At 38.1% G+C, this 22,494-nt stretch overlaps 1 protein-coding gene across 1 annotated transcript; it reads right to left on the bottom strand.

Annotated features, from left to right (window-relative positions):
* Positions 1-5,841: 5,841 nt before the first annotated feature.
* Positions 5,842-16,081, bottom strand: LOC147557295 (actin-related protein 2/3 complex subunit 1A-like). The gene is made up of 16 exons (XM_086658231.1): positions 15,895-16,081; positions 15,716-15,789; positions 15,110-15,195; positions 14,113-14,189; positions 13,911-14,005; positions 11,747-11,816; positions 10,793-10,862; positions 10,091-10,164; positions 9,944-9,986; positions 8,190-8,271; positions 7,466-7,554; positions 7,276-7,361; positions 6,936-6,999; positions 6,474-6,580; positions 6,312-6,370; positions 5,842-6,216 (listed from the first exon to the last, which is right to left on the bottom strand). Exons 2-16 carry the CDS (start codon positions 15,783-15,785, stop codon positions 6,158-6,160), a joined length of 1,131 nt encoding a protein of 376 aa, XP_086514357.1. The 5' UTR covers positions 15,786-15,789; positions 15,895-16,081; the 3' UTR covers positions 5,842-6,157.
* Positions 16,082-22,494: the final 6,413 nt, after the last annotated feature.

Raw genomic sequence — 22,494 nt, forward strand, 5'->3', positions numbered from 1 at the left:
AATAGTTGGGAACGGGTTTATTATTTGCACTACTTCGATGGCAAGGTCTAGCTGCCTTTACCTCTGCTTCAACCGCACACAAAGCTAGCACACTTTTAGTTTCTGCCGATACAAATTCTTTATTATGATTTCCCCAAACTACAACAGTAGTTGCTACCATTTAGGGTTATTTCCCAAATGGCCCCCAACTTTGTGACCAGCTTCCTGCCTGGCCCCCTACTTTAGCAATAATTCACATATGGCCCCCTTTTTCTGTTATCTTTAACGGTCCGTTATTCTCTCTCCTCCATCTCATTTTCTCTCTCTGCCAAGTCACCTATCACGTTACATCATCATCTTCTCAGGCATAAGTCACCGGCCGGTCAAATTTTCGGCCGGCGACCTTCAATTTTTTCTTTTTTTATTATCTCTGTCTAAAAAAAATTATTTTTTTTTATTTCCTCTCACATCTCTCCCTCTCTCTCTAAACTCCGACGAAGGGGGTTTCCCTTTGCCGGAGTTTAGAGAGAGAGAGATGTGAGAGGAAATAAAATAAAAAATAAAAATTTAGAGAGAGAATAAAAAAAAAAAAAATTGAAGGTCGCCGGCCGGAAATTTGGCCGGCCGACGACTTATGCCGGGGAAGATGATGATATGCCGTGATAGGTGACTTGGCAGAGAGAGAAAATGAGATGGAAGAGAGAGAGTAACGCACCGTTAAAGATAACGGAAAAAGGGGGCCATATGGGAACTATTGCTAAAGTAGGGGGCCAGGCAGGAAGCTGGTCACAAAGTTGGGGGCCATTTGGGAAATAACCCTACCATTTATGTATTCACCGTCAAAATTAATCTTCATACTCCCTAACGGAGGTGGCTGGCACACCTGATGTTGCACTACCTTTTGCACTAGGTCTTGCATATTACTAGGAACATCCATTCACTTCATTATCCTAGACATGGAACTGGTCCATAACTGTAACATTCAAATCCCAGTGATACTAAGACAACAATTTTTTGCTTCATCAAATGTTGTCAACTACTGTAGAAGTGGTGTGTTAGGATTGTGATTTGGAAATATAACGGTGAAAATGAATATTTTTAGTGTTAGACTTCACCTTGATGACATAGATGTGTTTAATGAGTTGAACTTGGTGGAGTTATTAGTTAAAGATGCATTACCAACAACTTTATCAAGAGATCCTTTAGAAACTCTATGGCCCATCTTGAACTTAGATAATATATCAGAGTCTACATCACCATTAGTGTCTGAGTCGCTTACTTTGCCAACCCTAGAGACACCACTTTCATCGTATGAGCCCATTGTTAGTTTTGAAGAAACTTTCGACCCTCTTTCAGAGAAGCGAAAAGCCGAGGTTATGTTATCTTTTGTGTCAACACCTTCTTCTCATTTTATCCATAATCATATTCTTGTGAAATCCTGATTCTCCTTCAACAGATCGAGCAACCATGAGTCATCATCTTCGTTTAGAGAAAGACTTTCATGTTCATCATTTTCTCTTAAAATTGATTTTGAAAATCATAAAAGTCAAAACCAAGACGCACCATTAGTCATATTCTTGCAATAGAGACTTAAGGTTTGTATGTGACAAAGAGATGTCGACAAAAGAATCTCCCAGATTATCATGCATATATAATTGTTAGCCTTGAATATTATATGATTGCATGTGATGTGAATGCAGGAACTAGTATGGCCATAGAATTTGTTTTATTCAATTCCTGTTTTAAGCACGAATGGGTGCAAATTTGTAATAATTTTAATTTCAAGTTTATACGATCTGCGAATCGTTTGAGCCCTATAATTGGAGTTTAGGGTCTATGACTTCATTGAAGAAGCTTAAGTATGGAATCCTGATTCGAGTGGGAGAAATCAATGGAGGTTCAAAGATGGCAGTCTAGGAGAACCAAAAGGCGAAATAAGAAGCACCCAAAGGAGATTAGATCTTCTAGGTCAGGGGCCATCCTAGGATTCATATGTGCTTGATTTACTTTCTCGCGCGCATTAATTACTTATTTACGTTTTATGTCGTGGATGGTTAGGCTAAATAGTTCACTAAAACGCATGCTAGACAAAACGTAAAAGTCCCTAAAAGTAGTTTTGAGTGAAGTGCCTATCCAGATTAAGAGACTCGTTGATCCTTTGTTCATGACTGTGGGCCTACCTTTACAGGGTGCCATCTCCACCTTGGGGCAATACGGGTAGGCCTATGGCAGAGTTCTACACGTCTAAATGGTTCCACTCAACGAGATCAGTAAAAGAATTTTGGATACTCGAGGAAAAAGGATGAATTTAACATACAACATGTAATCCATCAATCGAGAGTCACAAGGTATGACCTGTGAAGTAGTTCACTCACCTAAATCAATGGGATTAAGGGCAAGGCCCTAGTCCGCTTATTCCTTGAGAAATGTGGTCTCTAAATCGCATTATTTAACCAGGGACGGTTTTCTTGGGTAGTGTGGCAAAGTAGAGTCCTTTTTGCAAAACATCGAATGTAACACTTAGCACAATCTTTTTTTTGTTTCATGTAGTTTTACAATGGCAAAGATAGTCTTTTCAACCTGTGTTCAAGCCTCAAAGATGACAAATTGAACATGGATAACTTCCACGATTGGGAGGTGAATTTGCAACCTCAACGGTTGAGGAACAAAAGCAGGGCAAAAGTATCCGGATGAAATCGGTTTCTGTAACATGACTTATGTTGGCCACCATGGAACCTAATTAATCTTCAAAAGAGATTCGGGAAAATGGATGCGCACACAATCATCCGACGATTGAGGGACATGTCCCGAAACAGATTGTGGTTGAGGAAGTACGGAACTTCAAGGCAATCCGGAATGGCATTGGAATGTTTGAATCAAATAAGGAACTTCTATTGATTCAGAGGAATAAAGGGAAGATGGAAGGAACTCACGACCAAGGGTGCAATGCAAGCAATTCGTCGAATATGACAATTGATGAAGAAGATAATCAAGTCCGGATGATTTAGGGATCGTAGTGTTTAGCTGGAAACCAACTACGATCGTCAAATTGCGAAACGATCCACGGCTAACTTTGTCCGGATCCTACAACGGGTTACACAAAGAGTGTCAACTTGATCGGAAGATATGACTAGAGGGATGAGACATAAATACATGGGTGATACCCATAAGATATGTCCAAAGGCCTAAAAGAAGTTTAGGCAAAGATAGTACAAAAGGCCCGAATGGAGGGATATTGGGTCGAGGTTCCAAGGGGATGTTTTGGACCCTAGAGAAGGGTCGACCATGCTTGATTGGCTTCCCTTAAGGGGCCGGCCAGATCTGCCCAAGGAGGCATGCATGGGGTTGCCACATCTTTAAGGAAAAACAAAATAGAAACTAGTTTCTATTTTCATGGGTTTCCTTAATCTTATTCAAGTGGACTTTATAGAAACTTGGTTAGAGTTGTATTCTAACCTAGGCTTCTATATGATGTATCTTAGGACTTGAATAAGGTGTGAAAAATTCTCAAGAAGCTTTCAACCTCTACGACATTAAGTAGAGAAAGAAAGAGAGAAAATTCCCAACTATCTATCTAGTCAAAGAAGAAGGTGTTCTTCATCTAACCACCATTGGTGTTCTAGCTAGCGACAAGGTGGGAGATTAAGGTGATTGCTCGGTGTCCCAAGTAGAGGAGCTACAATTTGAGCTCTTGGTCTTCTGAAAAGCAATTAGAAAGGTTCGAGGGAAAACTAGCGATAAAGGTATTTATACAACTAGTTTAACTTAGTTATAACATTATTAGCTTATGCATGAGATCTTGGGGAATACTAATGTTAGACATCAGATGTCTGAGATTCCTCTTAGAACACTAGAAGATACCATAACCCAACACGATTTCCTTTAGGTCAAAAGATCAAATAAACATTTCTTTAAACAGAAAAGGCAACTAATTGTACTGATGAAAACTTATCAGTGAGGAATTATTTTTCATTAAACTGAAACGACTATTTTTTTTTTTTGAAGAAAAGCAATATATTAAAAATCATAAAGAAAACCATACACACGAGTTCCGTTACATATATGGAACGATTATAACTAGATTAAACAACGCAATGACTAAATTATAATACTTCAGTTATGTTGGGCTAAGACCAACATAGCTAAGTTGTGAGCCTCTGTATTGTAAATACGATTGCATAATTGATGTCCAGCTATCTCCCATATATTCTCAATCTTAGAGCATTGATCTCGTTTCTAAGGCGCAACAGAACGTCAGCATCCACCGTTGAGATAGGTTTATCAGAACTCGAGAATCCCCTTTGTTAATGTCGAAAGATGACTTTCCATTAATCAGTCATGAAATAGGGACTTGTTGCATGACAACATCCATTATGATTGAATATTCTGTTAAGTTGATCAAGATTCCTTCCGCCTACTCCTACTTTTGCTCATGCTCCTTGCTCCCGCTCCTGTTCCTTGTAAACCTGGGGGGAAAACCTGCAAAGGGTTCGAAAACCGCTCCGACGCTCAAGACAGTCAAATTGCTCTTGCAGTAAAAGATTGAATATTGATTGAACCTTTTGGGGGCGAGTTGTGGTAACTCAGTGAGGTGAACTTGTCTTGTGGAAGACGAGGGGGGGCCCTTTTATAGGCTGAATTGGACCGGCTATGATAGACGGTGTAGATGAGGCGGTTGTGATCCACCGTTAAGGGAAGTTTCCCATCATTCGCGGTTAGTACTTCCCTCATAGTTTATCTCGTATCTAGGATAAATAGAAGTTCTTAAGTTCAAGGATACTTCGTAGATATCCTGCTGAGGTGATAGATCTTCTAGGAGATGTTTCCTCCTTTGAGACTCTTGAAGTCCAATTTTGCTTAAACATTTAAGATCTTTAACCGGCTTGGATCTTTTAGGGAGATTCCGGGATTGAGTAAGTAAACCTGCGGCTCGCTTTTGCCTCCCCAGTTTAGGGCATGAGGCATCGACCTAGCTTACGTGGACCCCTCTCATTCCTTTAGAGATTCCAGGGCTGATCTGATCATGTCATAGACGAAACAGGGCTAGAACCCCTTAGTTGATGCTGACCGACCTCCCAGTTCTGGGCGTAGGTGGGGGAGCGTTCAAGGTCCAGCAGTTCTGCTGCCTTAAGCCGGGTTGACCCGTTGGATTTCTGGTATATTCTTGACTTCTTGACGTCAGTCAACGTCTCGACATTTTATGCATCATCACCCTTCCATTATAAAAACCCCTAATCCCAACTCATCAGCCAAATCAAGACCAGTCTCAAACCCTAATAGTTCAATGTAAAGCGGCAATTTTGGCTCAATTGGTTGAGATTTGGTAGACCAGCGCCAAAACCTAGATACATTTTGTAGAAGAGAAAAATTTGCTAGCTTATGGACAGCCTCATCCCAAAGTCTACTACGTAAACATGACAAAGATCAATGATATCTCAGATGGTAAACCAGTACCGGCATGATAACTCAACCTCCTAGTCGTTTAGATCATAGATTAGAACTAGGGAGTCTCTCGAATTTTTTAGTGTGCATTAGCGCTGTCTACGTTTTCCAGTGATTGTGGTGATGTAACCTTCGCTCCCCACTTCAAAAACCTACAATAGTGAAGACCGCTACACACGAGGCCACATTTTCAGTGTATGAACCATCAACATTTATCATTAACCACCATGAGGTGATAAAAGAATTAAGTTTTATGCTACGCAGCTCTTGTATACTTCATAGTTTTATGTAGAAGTGTAGAACCCATAGGCCTCTTATGTTTGAGGTGTAATATCAATGTTTATAATTTCTATTCCGATATTTGTAATTGCTCATTCCACGTTATACTATCACGGAAATGTTCAAATTATAAAAGAAAACTTGGAAAACTAGTCTTATATTTTAGTGTTAATCCAGATTCATCCATGCCAAGACTGCAATCCTGGAGTAGTTTCTTATTTTCATCCCATGAAATAAGCGATCATAGTTCTTTACAAATAAGTGAAACTTGCCCCCATGAAAGTTTTGATTGTTGAAGAAAGTTTAGACATTACCCATCCAAATTAGAAATAAAATCAGAATAATTAACTTGTTCGGTCGAATCAACAACTTTGAATATCATTTATATCTGCCAGAGAGCTTGACGAAAAAGAAACCTCTCGATTGCCATTGGGAAGGTCGAGAAGGAGAATAGAAGTTACAGAGAAAAGTCTGCTTGGTTTTGTATGTCCCAAATTACTACTTTCCCGTCTAATCCTGTTTGAGAATTACATGGCAAAGAACATGGTAAAGATAAGTTAGCTCCTAAAGTGATTTGCGAGGAAAAATGAATATTTGTTGTTTTAACTAACCTGACGTGGTGAACTGTGTAACTGAACCACTTTCTGTTTTCTTCAGTGGTATGATACAACTGTGTAGAAGGAACAAATTTCTAAAGTCCCAGAAAATGATAAAACAGAATAAAATGAAAGGAAACGTACAGGCAACATAATAAAGAAACGAGCAAGACATACTTTATACAATTCTGGTGAACACCTCCTCGAGCTTTTGAAGGTTCAACTGTGTCACTGCTCATTCCTTGTTTTGATTGACCATAGAATTTCCCAAATGCTTCAGAAAACTGGAAAGCCGGAAAAAATTGTGCCAAGTTTTATGTGATACTGTAAAATACCCTAACACTACTAAAACTGATACACAAAATATTTTAGGAAATGATTGGTTATATATGTTTAAATATAAGCATTCCAGAAAAAAGTAGGCTCCTACATTTTCCACTCCAAACAAATCGTGTACATGGAAAGAACAATCTCCAACTCGAAATCCCAACTTGGTGGTGGTATAATGTGTTGGTTTTTATCGAGGAAAATGGGATTCATGCCTTGGCAATGCAGTTGGTCCTCTTTAAGAGCCACGTGACTTTTCGAACAGTTTTAGCAACCATACAAAGCATTTCATTTATTAAAACACCAAATTACCTGCGAACCATATTTTGAGGTTGAAGCAGCTGTTTTCCTTCCATCAAGCAATTTGACATAACTCCTACGGAAACAAAACATCATTAATATCATTGCTTTGCAACTTGCTAGTAATTTTAACATATCTACCTTATATACTCCTACTATCCATATTGATATCAAGTTAATGGCACAAAAGTGTTCACGACTCACAAGATTATCTTCAAAAATATCTGAAGTTACATACTTCTGTACTTGTGTGCTTAATGTGAATAAACGGTCATTGGACTATCCAAGAAGCAAGAACTGAAGATTTTCTAAAGAGTACATATAATAAACCAAAGAGGAAAACATTTCATACCATAACCCACTGTCATCTGCAGTAAACACCATTGGGTTACAGTCAAACCCAACACCTATTACCGCTCTCTCAGATACGAACAAGATCTGGAGAAAGGTCAAAATTGCCTAAGCATTAAGGGATAAGAAACAAAAACAGAAAATGATAATATTCAGATATCCAAGGTTAACAAAAGAGGATGCTGACCCACATCACGAAGAGGTAAATCCCGGAACGCTACACTCTGAGCAGAAGGAGCAGGACCAACATCTTCAATAAAGTAGATAGTAGAATTGTGACCTGGCAGTGGCAAAAATATATGGTATCAGAAAAATTAAAAATGATTTTAGAACATCATTTAGGTGGCTTTGTACATGGAATGACAGACTGTAGAAGCTGTATGATATTTAGGCATTACATTCCGTCAAGTTGGGTTGTGGTCTGTCTAGAGCTCCCAGTTGGGCTTCGTGTCTATCTTTGTTTTTGTGGATTTGTCTTCCAAGAAGGGAATTTTAGTTTGGGAGGGGATTGCAGGCTTCTTTTCTAAAGCATTGTCAAGTAATCAGAGATCCTAGGTTGTAATTGGGTTTTTAATCCTTGGGTTCAGGCTTCCTAAAGCCTAAAGACCTTAATGCTTTGAATATAATCATAGTAAACTGCCAATAGTTCTATTATACCGGCCTGAGTAACTCGTTGATCGAACCGAGAACAGACCTAAGGATAAACTTTATGACGCAAGAGTATGCCTAGAAAGAAATCATAAAAGTGTAGCCCCAATAGGAGAACAAAACAGTATAAAGTCAATAGCTGATAATATTTACTACACGAGAGAAACTTCAAAAGGTCAGCAATCCGAGCTGACCTGCTCAACAAGGTCAGCTTAGGAAAGATGCTACCCTTTAAAGTTTCTCATTACAAAGTAAGAAATATCTGACCTACATAAGCCAAAGTATTGCCACTTGGAGACCATTTCACCCCGAATGCCCAGCTAGAACAGAGATCAAGTTGCACAATTTGCTGATTCAACAAAACAAAAACTCAGTAAGGCACCGGGAGTCAGAATTGTGTGAAGAATTGAATAACACGTGATGTGCTGTTCTTATAATTAATGAATGCCTGAACTAAAGCGGCGAAATGGACTACCTATATACTCAAAAAATTGAAGACGATCGGAAATACGACAAAGGAGCAACTTAGGTTATCGTAACACTTAATGAGATCGTTGAAATGTTCTTGGCTTCATCTTAAATATATAAGTCTTAGCAGTTAGCACGTAGGCAAAAGGTAAGGAGTAACACAAGAGGCCCATTCACCGATATGATTAGATTTGATATTAAAGAGGTCCTTCTAATGGATTCTGAAACATTGGACAACCCCATGGATAACAAATCATAACATACTTACATGTCGCTTGATTCATATAAACCATGTTTTCACTAGCTTATGAATACTTTCTTTTATTTTTAAGCCATGGCAAATGACAAAGAAACTAATATTTTGAGGAAAATTCTTTTCAGAGTTTGGAGTTACAAAACAAAACAAAGTACAAAGATGATATGGTGTATAATGTGGCAACAGTTTGACAGCCTTGTTTACTGGCTTAAGTAAACTATCTGGCAACATATCCTTCAATTGGCATCCTTCTGAATGCCAACTTCCTGATGACTCAGGAACAAATACATCCAGAATATCTTCTATTGATATCAATAATAATGTAAAATAGGTAAACTGACAAGAAAAATCCAATCCAGGAGGAAGGATCATCTGTTGTCAAGCTGGTGCAAGGATATACAAGGAAAAATTTACAAGTAAAAGAATTAAACCAGAAGGAATTAACCGCTATTAATGCCTGTTGGAACTATGTATGTATGTGTAAATTTGTATTTCGTATGCACTTAAGTCTATACTTATATATTCCTTGTAACAACCTAGTTCAGTTCATTGTAAGTCTTAGAAGAAAATATTCAATGACAGAAATTCCAGCTGCTCTTCCTAGTCACTCAATTTTTTCTAAACGTTTAACTGACAACATGGTACAGAGCTACAAATGGAGTGAATCTACAATTGGTAAATCTTGTTTCTCTCTCTAGATTTCTGGTTTTGGGCTCGATAAAGACCCAACCTTCTCATGATTCCACTCGTTTTTGGGAAAATTTGTCTGGTTTCAGCTCGTTTAGTTGGATCTACCTGGAATTTCTTTTTCATTGATTATTTTCTTCTGAAACTTACAACGAATTATACTACGCCTTTTACAAGGAATATAAGTAGAAACTTAAATACCCTTACAAAGTCACACTACATACAAATTTACACTTGTATACATAGCTCCAACAATGCCAAACAACCCCTACGAATTGATATATGACAACTATAGCCAATTCCAAATGGCTACAAGGGATCTTGACATTATTAAATTGGCTTGTCATCCTTGCTATATTTTTTGGCTAACGAAAGATGTGGGAGTCACAAGTCTTTCTCCACGATTTGCGTTGAATTGTGAAGCCCTTATTAGAACATTGCTATTTTATCTTTTGTTTTTTGTTTGTTTGCGTTCTCTTTTTATAGGTATAGCTTTTATTTCTTCCCTTGCGGTTGTTCAATATTCTTCTCCTGTTCCAAGAAAAAAAATGGTGCCGACATGCACTCTGATAGTTGCTCTAAAGAAGGAAAATGAGTATAGATAATGAACCTCTCCAAATTTCGCATCAGGAGGAAGGCTTGTTCCTGAATCCCTGGTCATTAGCGAAACATCAGACATGCTTTCAGTAAAACGTGGCAATACAGAGCTCACTTGTTTGCTGAAAACAAATTCTGAACTCTTAAAACGTAAATATACCTTGAATCAACACCTTTGATGAAAGTGGAGAATATTCTGCATTTTCCATCAGTGGATGTTGTTGCTAGAAGAATCTGTAAATTAAGAGCAAGTATCAACAAATCAATCCTGGCCCTTAATTACTGAACATGCAGAATTAAGAGAAAAGCTTCGAACTTCAGAACTAACACGTCAATAGCAGTGAATCTTTATCTAAAAACGGGTGATTCATTGGATCCCATGCACCAATCAATGGAAGCTCACTGCTGTGTTGCGAACTCAATTTTATGATTAGAAATATATATATTCTAAGGGACTTCAGCGAAAAATATCAATTTTGTGATTAAAAAATTGCAACAGGCAGTGAAACTGTGAAAGAAATAAGCCTCGAAAAGTTCTCATTAGATCAGTAGAACAACTCAACCAAACTTATAACAAACAGACAAACTTATATCTTTACGGAGCGGAAAATAAGAGCACAAATTTCCGAAACAGACTGTACTTTATAGGAACCTCTAGATTGTAAAAGTATTTGTCAGTGCTCTATATAATTTATCTATTTCACCAATATGTTCAATATACTTTTTCTTTATGGATTAGCATGATAATGCAAACACTGTATCACTTCCTATATATTCACGTTTCTCCAGTTCCCATTTTATTTTATCTCATTATGCATGTCAACCTCTGAACGAAGAAAATGGATAAGGATAGCATACATACATTATTAGGATGCCAAGCAACACTTGTTACAGAGGAACTGTGTTTCTTTCTGATAAGTTTACTAACCCACCTGAAGAAAATCCAATTATTCGTTTATAAGTCATCAAAAAAAAGTACCTTTCTGAATGGGAATGCAATGAAAGTTCACATCATTTAATATTATACCATGTCCTATTTTGTGTTAACCAACATAAATTTCGACGCGATGAAGCTAGGTATCCGTAAGAGCATATTTGTACATGATATTGCGGAAGAACTAAATATGGACCTAAACAAATTTTGGAACTAGACAATGGTCCTTTTGCATATATCTACAGTTGTATGAGCCACAACTCAAACTGATAAAAGTTCTATGCCAACTCTCATTAGTGAAATGCCAAAAAGATAGGGAAAGAGGATTATTGTTTTATCAAGATAAGGATGATGAAAAACTTCTAAAATCTACACACTAGAAGAAAAACATTGTTCATTGGTCGATCTATGTATTTCAAACTCATATTTTTCAAAGCTCCATACATGAGCAAAAAATGAGAACTTAATGTCTACCTAGGTAATGGAACATAGCACAACATAATAAGGATCTGCGGCAGATAAGGAGACAAAAGAACTACAGCTGGTATAGCCAAGTTCAAGCAAAAAAGGTATAGTGTTAGCCTAAAGCATCTAGGACATCTGAATATGATTTATTAATTATATAATCTCATTGGCTAATCCTTGGATGTTTACCAGTATAGCTGTTACTTATTGCAACTGTTCTTTATCTAAGAGATAAGCAGATAACAAGCTGTCATTAATAAGAGTGGCAAATGTCTGCAAACAGTTCTGCCGAACATACCAAGTTTATCATAGGATATAACAAATATGGAAACTGAATAAACCATAGAGGGAGTCAATGGTAAACGCCCTTACGCAGAGAATTCTTCGTAAAAGACGAAGGAGAAAGTTTCAACTAACCAATTATTCTCTTGCTCATAGTAGCAGATACAGACAGTTTTAGCCCCACTGCCGACAGCAAACTTGTTTTCTGAAAAGCACAATACATAACTTACAAGAACTTAGCGAATCATTTCATTTCCATTTATAAAGTACATTTCGTAGCAACAAGCAAATGAAAATGCAGAATATAAAGAGAATAAGTTGCATTTGGTTGTAGAATTAGAAACTAGAACAATATAACAATTATAGCCTTGGACTGTCCACGAACTAACAAACATCACGGAGCATTCTACGAATCATCACACATGCACCTACACAATTGCACAACTAGAAATTGCCAATCTTCCAGTCCCCTAGTTGTGTACTCCAAAGATTTTGCATCTCCTACTTCGTATAAATTTGTTCTGCTCCTTAAATCTTTATAACATGAACACAAGTACAGGAGCACATAAATGGACTCTCTAACACAGGGACCATCAATGTTTTAAAAAGCGGTTGAAGCGTACGTATTGAGGCGCGCTTCGCTTCGATGCGTACCTTAACCGAGTCAATACTTACGCATTGCAAGTGAATTTCAACTCGTACGCCTTTAGAGCCTGATGCGTGCGCTTTGGGGCGGTGCGCCTTGAGGCGTACAAGGAGTACGAGTCAAAAATAGGGGTGTATTTAGAATTTTAAGTTCAAATCAGAACAGAGGACTTCTAGGGCTTTTTTTTTCAGCTCGTCTTTCTCTCTCTAGCCTCGATCGTCTTCTCCCGCATCGGGTATTTCCTCTCTCTTTTCAATCTTCTTGATTTGTACTTGTTTTTTCTCTCTCTCTCTCTAGTCTACATCTTCTTCATTCTCTTTCTCTCGGTTTTTTCTCTCTCTCTCTAGCCTCCATCGTCTTCTCCCGCATCAGGTATTTCCTCTCTCTTTTCAATCTTCTTGATTTGTACTTGTTTTTTTTTTTTTCTCTCTCTCTCTCTCTAGTCTACATCTTCTTCATTCTCTTTCTCTCGGTTTTCTCTCTCTCTCTCTAGCCTCCATCTTATTCTTGATTTTTTCTGTCTTTCTCTCTAGCCTCCATCTTCTTCATACTTGATTAGTTGATTACAAAGTTATACACTGTTATGTGACATAACAGTGTGTAACAGTGTACTTGTGTATTAACAGTGTATATTATACACTGTTAGTGTCACAATAGTGTATAATATACACTATTGTGACACTAATAAAGTATAATAGAGTTGTTAATTGTTGTTAGTTATTGTTTGATTGTTTCCAATAGAGTAATAGTTGTTTGATTTGTTTTTTGGGAGACATTAAGTTATAATTGTTGATTTTCGATCTTTATAGTTGTTTGATTTGTTTTTGGGAGGACATTAAGTTATAATTGTTGATTTTTAGATCTTTATTGATGTTTCTACTTTCTATTGTTGTTGAAGAGAAAAACTCTTTTTTGTTTTTGGTTGAGATGTTGGACAACATGGCTTTATTTTTGTTTTTTGGTTTGCTTAAGTGTTATGAGTTTGTGAAGCCCTTGAGACTTTATATTATGGTAGATTGGTAGTGAACTATGTTATGTTACGTTTTTACACTCTTTGAAGTTATATATTTTTATATATATATATATATATATATATATATATATATATATATATAAAACTACGTATTTTACTCATCGAGTCATACGCTTCAAGGCACCGCTTCGCTTTTTGGGAGCCCACCGCCTCGAGGCTTAAAAACGTATTTTCGAACATTGGGGACCATAAGTGGAAAAAGGCAAAAAATGAAGCATCAATCGTACAAATATGTAAGGGGATATTTCTATTCATAACAGGATTTTTCTTTATCAGAACTACAATAAAGAATTTATTTTCCTTTTTCACTTCAAATATGGTAGCATGGAAAAACTCAAGCTACCAAAGGGACATATCTAAACTTGCAACAGAGGAGACAGATAAAGAATCTATTGTGGAGCCAAGAAACTGTAGTCCACACACAGGAAACAGTTGAATAAGATACCAGGAAAGACTGTAATCTTTTTCACTTTGAAATATGCTAGCAAGCTGTAAGGGATATATCCCAACTTGCGACGAAGAAGAAAGATAAATAATCTATTTTTGAGCCGAGAAATTGTAGTGCATACACAGGAAACAATTGAATAAGATACTAGGAAAGACACCAGAAAGCACAATACCTTTTGGACTCCACTGAACACAAAGAGCAGCACGATTTAGCCTAAGAATAACAAGAGTTGGTACCCATTCTGATCCTTCTTGGTTCCAAACATATCTAGGATAAAAATAGACAATAAAAGAGAGAAAAATCCATAGTTATGAATTTGAATATCTATATTCCACTTGAAATACTCTAAGATCCAGTTAAATGATGAAACTCACGAATTCCTGTCATGTGACACCGTAACAAGTTTGTTTGATCTTATGCTCCAGTCTATCCCAGAAACGATTTGGTCATGCTGTATCAGAATGAAATATAAAGAAACAGTAGTGACACAAACTGGTTATGTAAAGTAAATCAGAATTGATACTGGCATGCGGAAATGGCTTCATACTAGTTAGTATTACATGTTTGCTTTCAGAGATGGCGTCGTTTAAGTGGTATATACTAAATAGCTTCAAGGTAGGACTCAAGTCAGACCTCAAGGCTGGAGCCTCAATAACTTCTTTAACCCTGGTTTGAATGAAAAATATCTGGGCAGACCAATGTTACCCGGTACCCGGATCACTTCCGTATGAGGTACAAGGACCGGTACGCAGTACAATATAATATAAGTATCGGGTACGCTAGGGGTATAATTTTTCGATACGCCTTGGTTGGAGTACTTTTTCAACTTTTTTCCTAGACAATATATACTCTTTATGATTCATTAATAATAGATACACCTACTCTCAGTCTAAGACATCCTTTCTCCATAAAACTTACAATGTAGCAAGTTAATTAAAGAAAATCTAATAGTTAACTACCTAACTAGTGGAGTTTATAGATTTATACAACAACTTTGTATTAATTAAGACTAACAGTTCCTGTACGCTAGGTTTGAGGTACTAGATGGTGAACCCAGCCAAAAGGGTACGGAGAATCATATACGTTGTATGCAAGGGAGAGGAGAGTATCGGGTATCGGTATTGTGGACTGTGGAGTTAGGAGATCCAAGTCAAGATCATCCAAGTCTCTCATGTATGGATTAGAAAGGCCAAGCCAAAAACATTTAGATGGCCATTGACGTTAACTATTAGCGTGGGCAAGAAGGGAAAGTAGTAAAAATGTTTAACCTAACTTTCATTTTCATATTTACGTGAAATAATCATCTCAAGTTTTTAATTTATTGAACATTTTCAAAGACAGTAAATTAGTCTAACCATTTATATCACATACCTTTTGAAGCACGTGAATCCTTTCCCACTTGTCTACCAAGAATTTATAAATATGAACTTCAGTATTGTTTGGACATAGTGCAATCACTAGAGAATAAAAGGAAATGTGTTATCGACTTAACTAAGAGAGGGTAAGAGAAATATATAACCAGGAAGACCAACAAAAATGAGTTACGACTTATGTTAAGTAACGCAAAGACTTCTACGGAATACACCAACAACTTAACAACAGTCTCAGAGCAAGCTGCAAGCCAGTAAAAAAATTTGAAGAAACATAGAACTTTTATTAAAATAATGCAATAGTATCTAGCAAGAGGAAGATAAAAACTTGTAGCAAGGCAGGCAACATACAGAATTTCAACTACCCCTCCTTAAATATTGATCTGATCTATGAAGCTAAATTAAGTTATGAATTTCTTCAAACCCAGATAGCATTCTAATATTACTTCTTTAATTAATACTAAAAACACAGAGTTTTTACTTTTTATGACTTGTAAATGAAGTGGAAGAAATGAGAATTTTCCTCTCAAGTGCAGTAGATTAAATGATTAGTGTTGATACAATTCAGTTAGGGTTTCTAAAAGAAAAAAAAAACAATAAAATTTACTTGTTTGATCAGGACTCCAAGCATGACAAGTAATGGTTTGAGCAAACTGATGGACTTCAATGGCGGACATGGTTCTGCAAAATCAACAAGAAAATATCAGTTGTTAGGTAATAATGAACAAAAAAACAAGAAGATCGGTGCGAAGAAACTGAAACTGAGAGAAAACAACTAGTTGGAACCTGAAAATTGGTATAATAAGAACCCCAGATTTGTAAGAGAAACAAAAAAAGAGGAGCGAGAATTGAAGTGAGAGAAAATGAATTAGGAACGATTGCAGGCAAGGGAGATGGTGTGATAATTGATTTCGTAATTTCTAGTTTTGTTCCCTTTTGACAAGGTGCCCAATAATATGAAAAATGTTAGAGAGATTTTACAGGGCCCCCTCGTTTTTGTTAAAAGCCTTCCCTCAGTGATAATTTAGCAAGTAAAATGCTTCATGGGAGGCCTTTTAACAAAATTGGAGAGGCCTTATAAAACTTCCCAAAATGTTATGGAGCATTAAGTGGCTGCCCATAGAAAACTTGGTATGGGGGCATTAGTTAGCTGCGCATGGAAAGCTTATCTCAAATGTGAGGTGCCTGCAGCATAGAAACTCTATCGTCCACCTCACTCATGCAAGCATGATGCCTATTAGCATCCCATTTTCCCTCCACATTAGTCCCTTACTAGAAATATACTATACCTTGATATCAATACAAATCTCATTCCCTTGACGTCAATTGAGTTGTTACTTCTCGCAAGACCTAATCGATCAAACGCAACAAAATCTATCTATGAGCTCTTTCCATGAGATCTTCTTTCATTTCATCTAATGACAATCTAGCGAGTGCACCTTTCCCGTCCAACGCTTTTAGCGAACCCTGTTGAACTAACACAACTCGCATCATAATCTTTCGTAGATTGAAATCATTACTTCCACAAACTTTTTTATCTCATATTTCACCATCACCGAACCTTAGAATATAGGCTCTCATACCAGTTTGTTGTGACTAAAACAAGTAAACCAAGAAAAGAAATAGGTAAGCAAACAACCACACAAAGCATAAGAGATTGATGCTGTTTGGTTGGTGAAACCTACCTCAAGGAAAACAACGACGTGATGATTTTTCACTATGATCAGAAAATATGTTACACAAGGGATTCATGAGAGAATTAGACATTAAGATATGCCTAGGGTTTTTGGTTTTGTAGCCACTAAAACTCTAATCCGACCGACTCACCGCCTGAGCGACTTGTCTCTAATTCCTGAAATATACATAGCTACCGCTAACATCAATAACCGCCTTAACATAAACGAGTCAACAGGTCGCAAACCGGCTTAGATATCGACTCATATTCAAGACAGTTTCAACAATCTTGTTCTTCTACTTCCCCTCCTCCTCCTCGTGCTGCTTGTTGACTTATTTTTGTTGACTTATTTTAAATATTATTTGGACTTATATCGCTGAAGTCGTATTATTTTCTTGTTATAAAAACAAATTAACAATTTTTTTTGGAAAGGCAATGCATTAAAATAAAGAGTCTATTACAATAAGCAAAGTAGAAAAAACCAAATTACAATAAGCAAAGCAGTAAAACAATATAACAGAACTCAGGAATTGCATAAGATAACTCCGGTTCGTAGAGCGTTCTTCATTCTGTAGCTTGCAAGTCTGGCAGCTCTTCTTGAGAAAGATATGCAATTGGATATTGAGGGTCTTTCTGGTTGATTGCAAGATGAAACTTTTACCTAACTTCCTGTAACATTGAAGATGGATTAAACATACACCCAAAGTTTCACGAAGAAATGAAGATGTCTGCAAGATGGAACCAAAAAATGATTCCGGGTTATCCCACCAGTATTCTCCATATAAAGAGACCATATCCGCTCGAGTTCTACAAAGTAGAATCAGGTTAGACACCTGGTAAATGGGATCACCGTCATAGCCTGAGTATAAAAACCCAGCTAATCCGACAAACGATCGCAAATGAATTGCGAAAAGGGGTGGAAGTGAAAATTTTAAGGAACTTGGATAATGAGCTAAATCTATTTGATAACAAAAGACAAATGCAATCAACAATAGGTGAGCTGGAAGATAAGCACAAAAACTGCGCGACAAAGGTGGAGATTAATATTCGAAATGTAGAGTCGTCCAGGGTCGAAGGGAAAGTTGAAATTGATGCTATTTATTACTGGTCTAATTGAGAGGCCAAAGTGATGCACCCGAAAAGGTTGCACACCCAAGCGGAGGTTTCAAGTAGTAATCCGGCAAAGCCGGGATCGATCCAAGGATAGGAAGGTAGTTTGGATATCGAAGGGTCTTATCCCTCGGTCTAGATATTAAAAGCTAACTTAGACTAAAAAGAAAAGAACAAGGATAAATAGAGGGTTTTAGTATGAATAAGTAATAAGAGAAGAAAACAAGTAAAGCTAACTAGATAATCTAATGTAAATGGGCGAGAGAGATTCGAGAGAAGTGTCGGAGGATCAAGAGTCGGGAGACAATAAGACTCGATTCGGGCAACAAATAAGTGAGAGAGGTGTCGAAGTCCGGGAATCCATAATGATAAACCTACGACTATGTGTAGTCCGATTTAATGTGTCGAGGTACAATCGATATTCGACTCCTAAAGTAGATGTCTCTAAGTACTACGTATATCCGGAGATCATACTTAGTGAAACAAACGTCTAAATCGGTTAATCTTGAGTCATCGAAAGTGTCGTCTAGTCGCGTAACTATGTGAAGTGCATGACAAGACACATGAAATTATGACTTAAACTACAATCGACATCGAATACTTCGTTTCGTCTTTTAACTATGCGAAGTGCTTGACAAGACACATGAAAATACTATCAAAACGATAATCGAAATAAATGAACATCAATTTATAATCAAAACATCAAATCATATTAAGCATAATCACGAATTCATCACATTTCATCTCATATAATCGACACACTAAAGTTAGCTAAACACGATGATTGAATAAGAAATGGAAAGGAAATGATGAGAGAATCCCCCTTTTCCGATAATGGTTCGAGGCTAAGATCGTCAGAAAATATGAGTTTTTAGTTGCAGCCGATCTCCCCTTAGAAATTTTCTGGGTTCCCCATAGCGACCACCATCATCTTCTCCATTTAGAACACAACCTCCATTAAAGCTAACCCTAGCTTTCTCTCTCTAGAAATTTGTAGCCCAAAATCAAATCAAATCACATGGGAAGCTAGCCAAGGACATGAGAAGTAAAAGCCCCATGGTTTCGGATCAAGAAGGTTGCCGGAAAAATCAGAAAATCCGGCCAAGTTTCCGGCCAAAAACATTCAAAATCCGGCCAAGAGAACATAGATCCGGGCCAAAGGAAGCTTGGCCGAGCTGTGCGCATCCAAGGAGCTTCCCGTGCCCGCGGCTGCGTCCAAGGAGGTCCCGTCCGTGCGTCCTATGCTTGCTCGGAGCTGCTGTCGCGTCTACCATCCTTGAAACCAGCAGCTGCTTGTCACGGGGTAAAATTTGGGCCCACGAATCAGCCCAAACTATGTGCCCATGTGACCCTTTCCTTCCTAGGTGGAGGACTCTAGAATATTCTAGAGGACGGGACAATCCGGAAACTTCCGGAATCTTCTGGAGAACTCTGGAGTATGGTGGAACATTCTAGAAGAATCAAGAACATGCTAGAAGGCCCAAGAAAGCTTTGGAGTAAGCCGGAAGGTTCTAGAGTAATCTAGGCATAGCTAGTGTGTGGAAGAGTGTAGAATGTCCCTTTTGTATTTATCTGCCTTGTAAAGTGTGTCCCAAGTCCTATATAAGGAGGAGGCATCCTCATTTGTAACCAACCAAGTTAGGAATCAAGAAACCAAGGGTAAGGTGAGCTTGAGAGTTTGAGTGACTTGGGACGCGTGCCAAAGAGCGCACATAAGTGATTGTACTTAAGAGTTCTTGAGTAATAAGAGTTCCTTTCCACCAAGTGTGAGTGTGGAGCAGTATAGGAATCTCCTCTAGGCTCTTAGGTATTCTGAGATATTGTTCCTTGTGTGATTCCGCCACCAAGGGACTTGACAGGGTTGCTCGAGGAAGGTGTGAAACTTGGGCAACTATAGACAAAGGCTTACTTGTGTTCGGCTAGAGCTTGGCAATATACGCTTAGAGCCGGTTTAGAGCATAAGTGCCGCACGGGTAAGAGGCGACAGTGATAGGCCGCATTTTACTCCGTGACATGCTGCTACCTGGACATCAGCTGTTCCGGCCATGCTGTTGTAGCCTCCTCTGTCCGTCCCGAGAGCTGCTGCCGGCTTCCCGAGCAGCTCGAACTGCTGTTGTACAGCCCTAGCTGCTGCCGGCCAAGGCTAGGCCGGCCTAGTGTTGGCCGTCCTAGCTTGGCCGGCCACCTCCTTTTTCTCTCCTTTTTTCTCTCTCTCAAGTTCTACTTAGTGATGAAGAACCCTAACCCTCTTGCCTCTTTCTCTCCCTAACTCTTTTCCTTGAATGATGATTGAAGAAGAAGATGAATAGTCACCTCACTTGATTCAAACCCTAGACTTAGTCAACTTGACTAAGTCTTTAGACTACTTTGACTTGGGTCCAAAAGTGGGTGCTCATAAATTCTCTACCCCTTCCTTCTTCTTTGGGTATTCTTGAACTTGGGCTTAGATGTTGGGCTTTGAATTAAAGACCAAGGAGGTGCCTTAATCTAGCCTCTACAATTAGAACCAAAGGGGGGTGTCTTCAAGAAAAGACCTTGGCTTCTATCTTTCACAACTTCCTCGTCCGAACTCAGAATTGACTTCCCTCTTCACCATTGGACTCGCCATTGCCTCCACTTATAATTTGATTTGCTTGAAATCTTTTTCTCTCATTTTGGGCACATGAAATGATAGTGACAATTCGTTCCCTTTATTCCGATTTACACGCTTAACTCCAAAATAGGTACCTAACATGAAAAACACATAAAATATTATTTATAATACTCAAAAATAACTAATTAGTCTAAGTTAGACCCTCCAAATGTGACATTTTCGTGTCACATCACAAAGCGGCCAGCCACCGGCTTGCCGTCGGTCAACAATTGATTTTGATGGAGGAGGGTTGTATTACAGGTCAATCCGGATGTTAGACGATAGCGAGATAAAGATTTATGAAGATGAATCAACCAAAATGAAACAACATATCCATGAAGGGTATGTATGACTGGTAATAAATCCTAGGTCTGATAGAAAGATGAAGTGGTTCTGGTCTATGCCGATGAGTGATATAAGTATAGTGGGTTTACCTGGATCTGCTTAGTAAAGGCATGAGTAAAGAATGTCTAGGGTTCTAACTGACTAGATCTAAAAATTAAAATCAACATGAAGCAAAATTACAATAAGAAAGACTTCCCTCTAGGTAGATTGAAGACAAGAACTTAATAGTAAAGATAAGAGTACTTCCCTGATGTATGTAGCTCACTGTGGTTGGTTCTTATGGTTCCCAAATTGCCAAAACCAGATTATGTTGGATTGTCTCTGAGTTTAAATGGATTTAGGGTTAGTTTTGGGTGGCTAGGGTTTGAAGATGAAAGGGAGAAGGGGAAGATAAATTTTGGGGCAAACTAAATTTGAGTGAAAGACCAGCGATTTTTTAGGAGAGAGAGTCTCTCGCCTGACGTCATCAAGGCGGAAATCACTCTCTCCTTTCTTCGCTAAACCTAGATCCCCAATTTACCAAATCTCACAAATCCTTCTATAATCATTCTCAATCCCTCAAAATTAACCAAATCAGAATATCAAATCTCAATACTGCTTTGATCCTCTCCCAACTACTACCCACTTAGCATTCAAGACAAAAAATAATCATCACTATTCTCCAGTAAACAAACTGATTCCTAGGCAAGAACGAAGATGATTGGGCAAAGATCAAGTCAGGGGACTCTTCAAGGCATATATCTCAACAACTCACAAGGCACCTAGAGAAGATCAAGCGTCGACAGGTAAGATCTTCATCTTTTCCCCTTTCTCTCTCTTATTTTTTGGTTGTTTAGTATTACGGTTGCTAGTTTCGAGGGGTGGTTTTTGGTTTTCTGGTTTCTGGTTTGTTTGGTCCCGAGTCTTCCTCTCTTCTATCTATCCCTTTCTCTAGGATTAGGGCTAACTCTCTCTCTCTCTATCTCTTTTTCTCTCACTAGTATTCGAATGGACTCCATTTCCATCAGTGAGCAGACATTTCTGGCAGCAGCTATTCCCAACACTCCCTGCATGCAAAGATAAGATGTTAATTTGGGCGTTTCTCTGCGTCTTCTTCGTCATGGGTTCCCCTCTATTTATACCATTGTTGCTCTCGGCTCTTCTTAACACTCTCTCCTTTTTCCACTTGAGAGTAACAATGGCATCCTACTTCACCATCACCATTCACGGTAAACTCACACTCAAATTCACTAAGCCTTCCTCCAACCAAAACCTTCAACAGATTAACACTGGTTTCATAGCGCGTTGGTGTTGTCCATATGATGTTGGTCTATCTTTCATCAAGAGACTTTTATACCCCCCAATCACGTTTCTTTCGTGACTGTGATTATTATTCCTTGCCTAACCCTATGAACACCTTCATTATCAAGCCAAAAAGCCTGTTCATTCTTAATGCTTTGAACTTTGGTAGGCCCTGGATAATGAGGGGTATGATGCTAGTCTTAAAAGAAGTGGAGTTTCCCGTCACAGACAACACTGAGGATCTTTTCTTCGAACCAATGTGGTGCACAGTTGATAAAGTTCCTCAGGCGATCCAAAATAAGAAGGATTTCGAATCAATCTTTGAATGTATGGGCAAAAGTAT

This window comes from Eschscholzia californica, unplaced genomic scaffold, assembly GCF_041429995.1.
Source record: "Eschscholzia californica isolate CP2 unplaced genomic scaffold, dmEscCali1.0.p SCAF_2, whole genome shotgun sequence".
Lineage (NCBI taxonomy): Eukaryota > Viridiplantae > Streptophyta > Magnoliopsida > Ranunculales > Papaveraceae > Eschscholzia > Eschscholzia californica.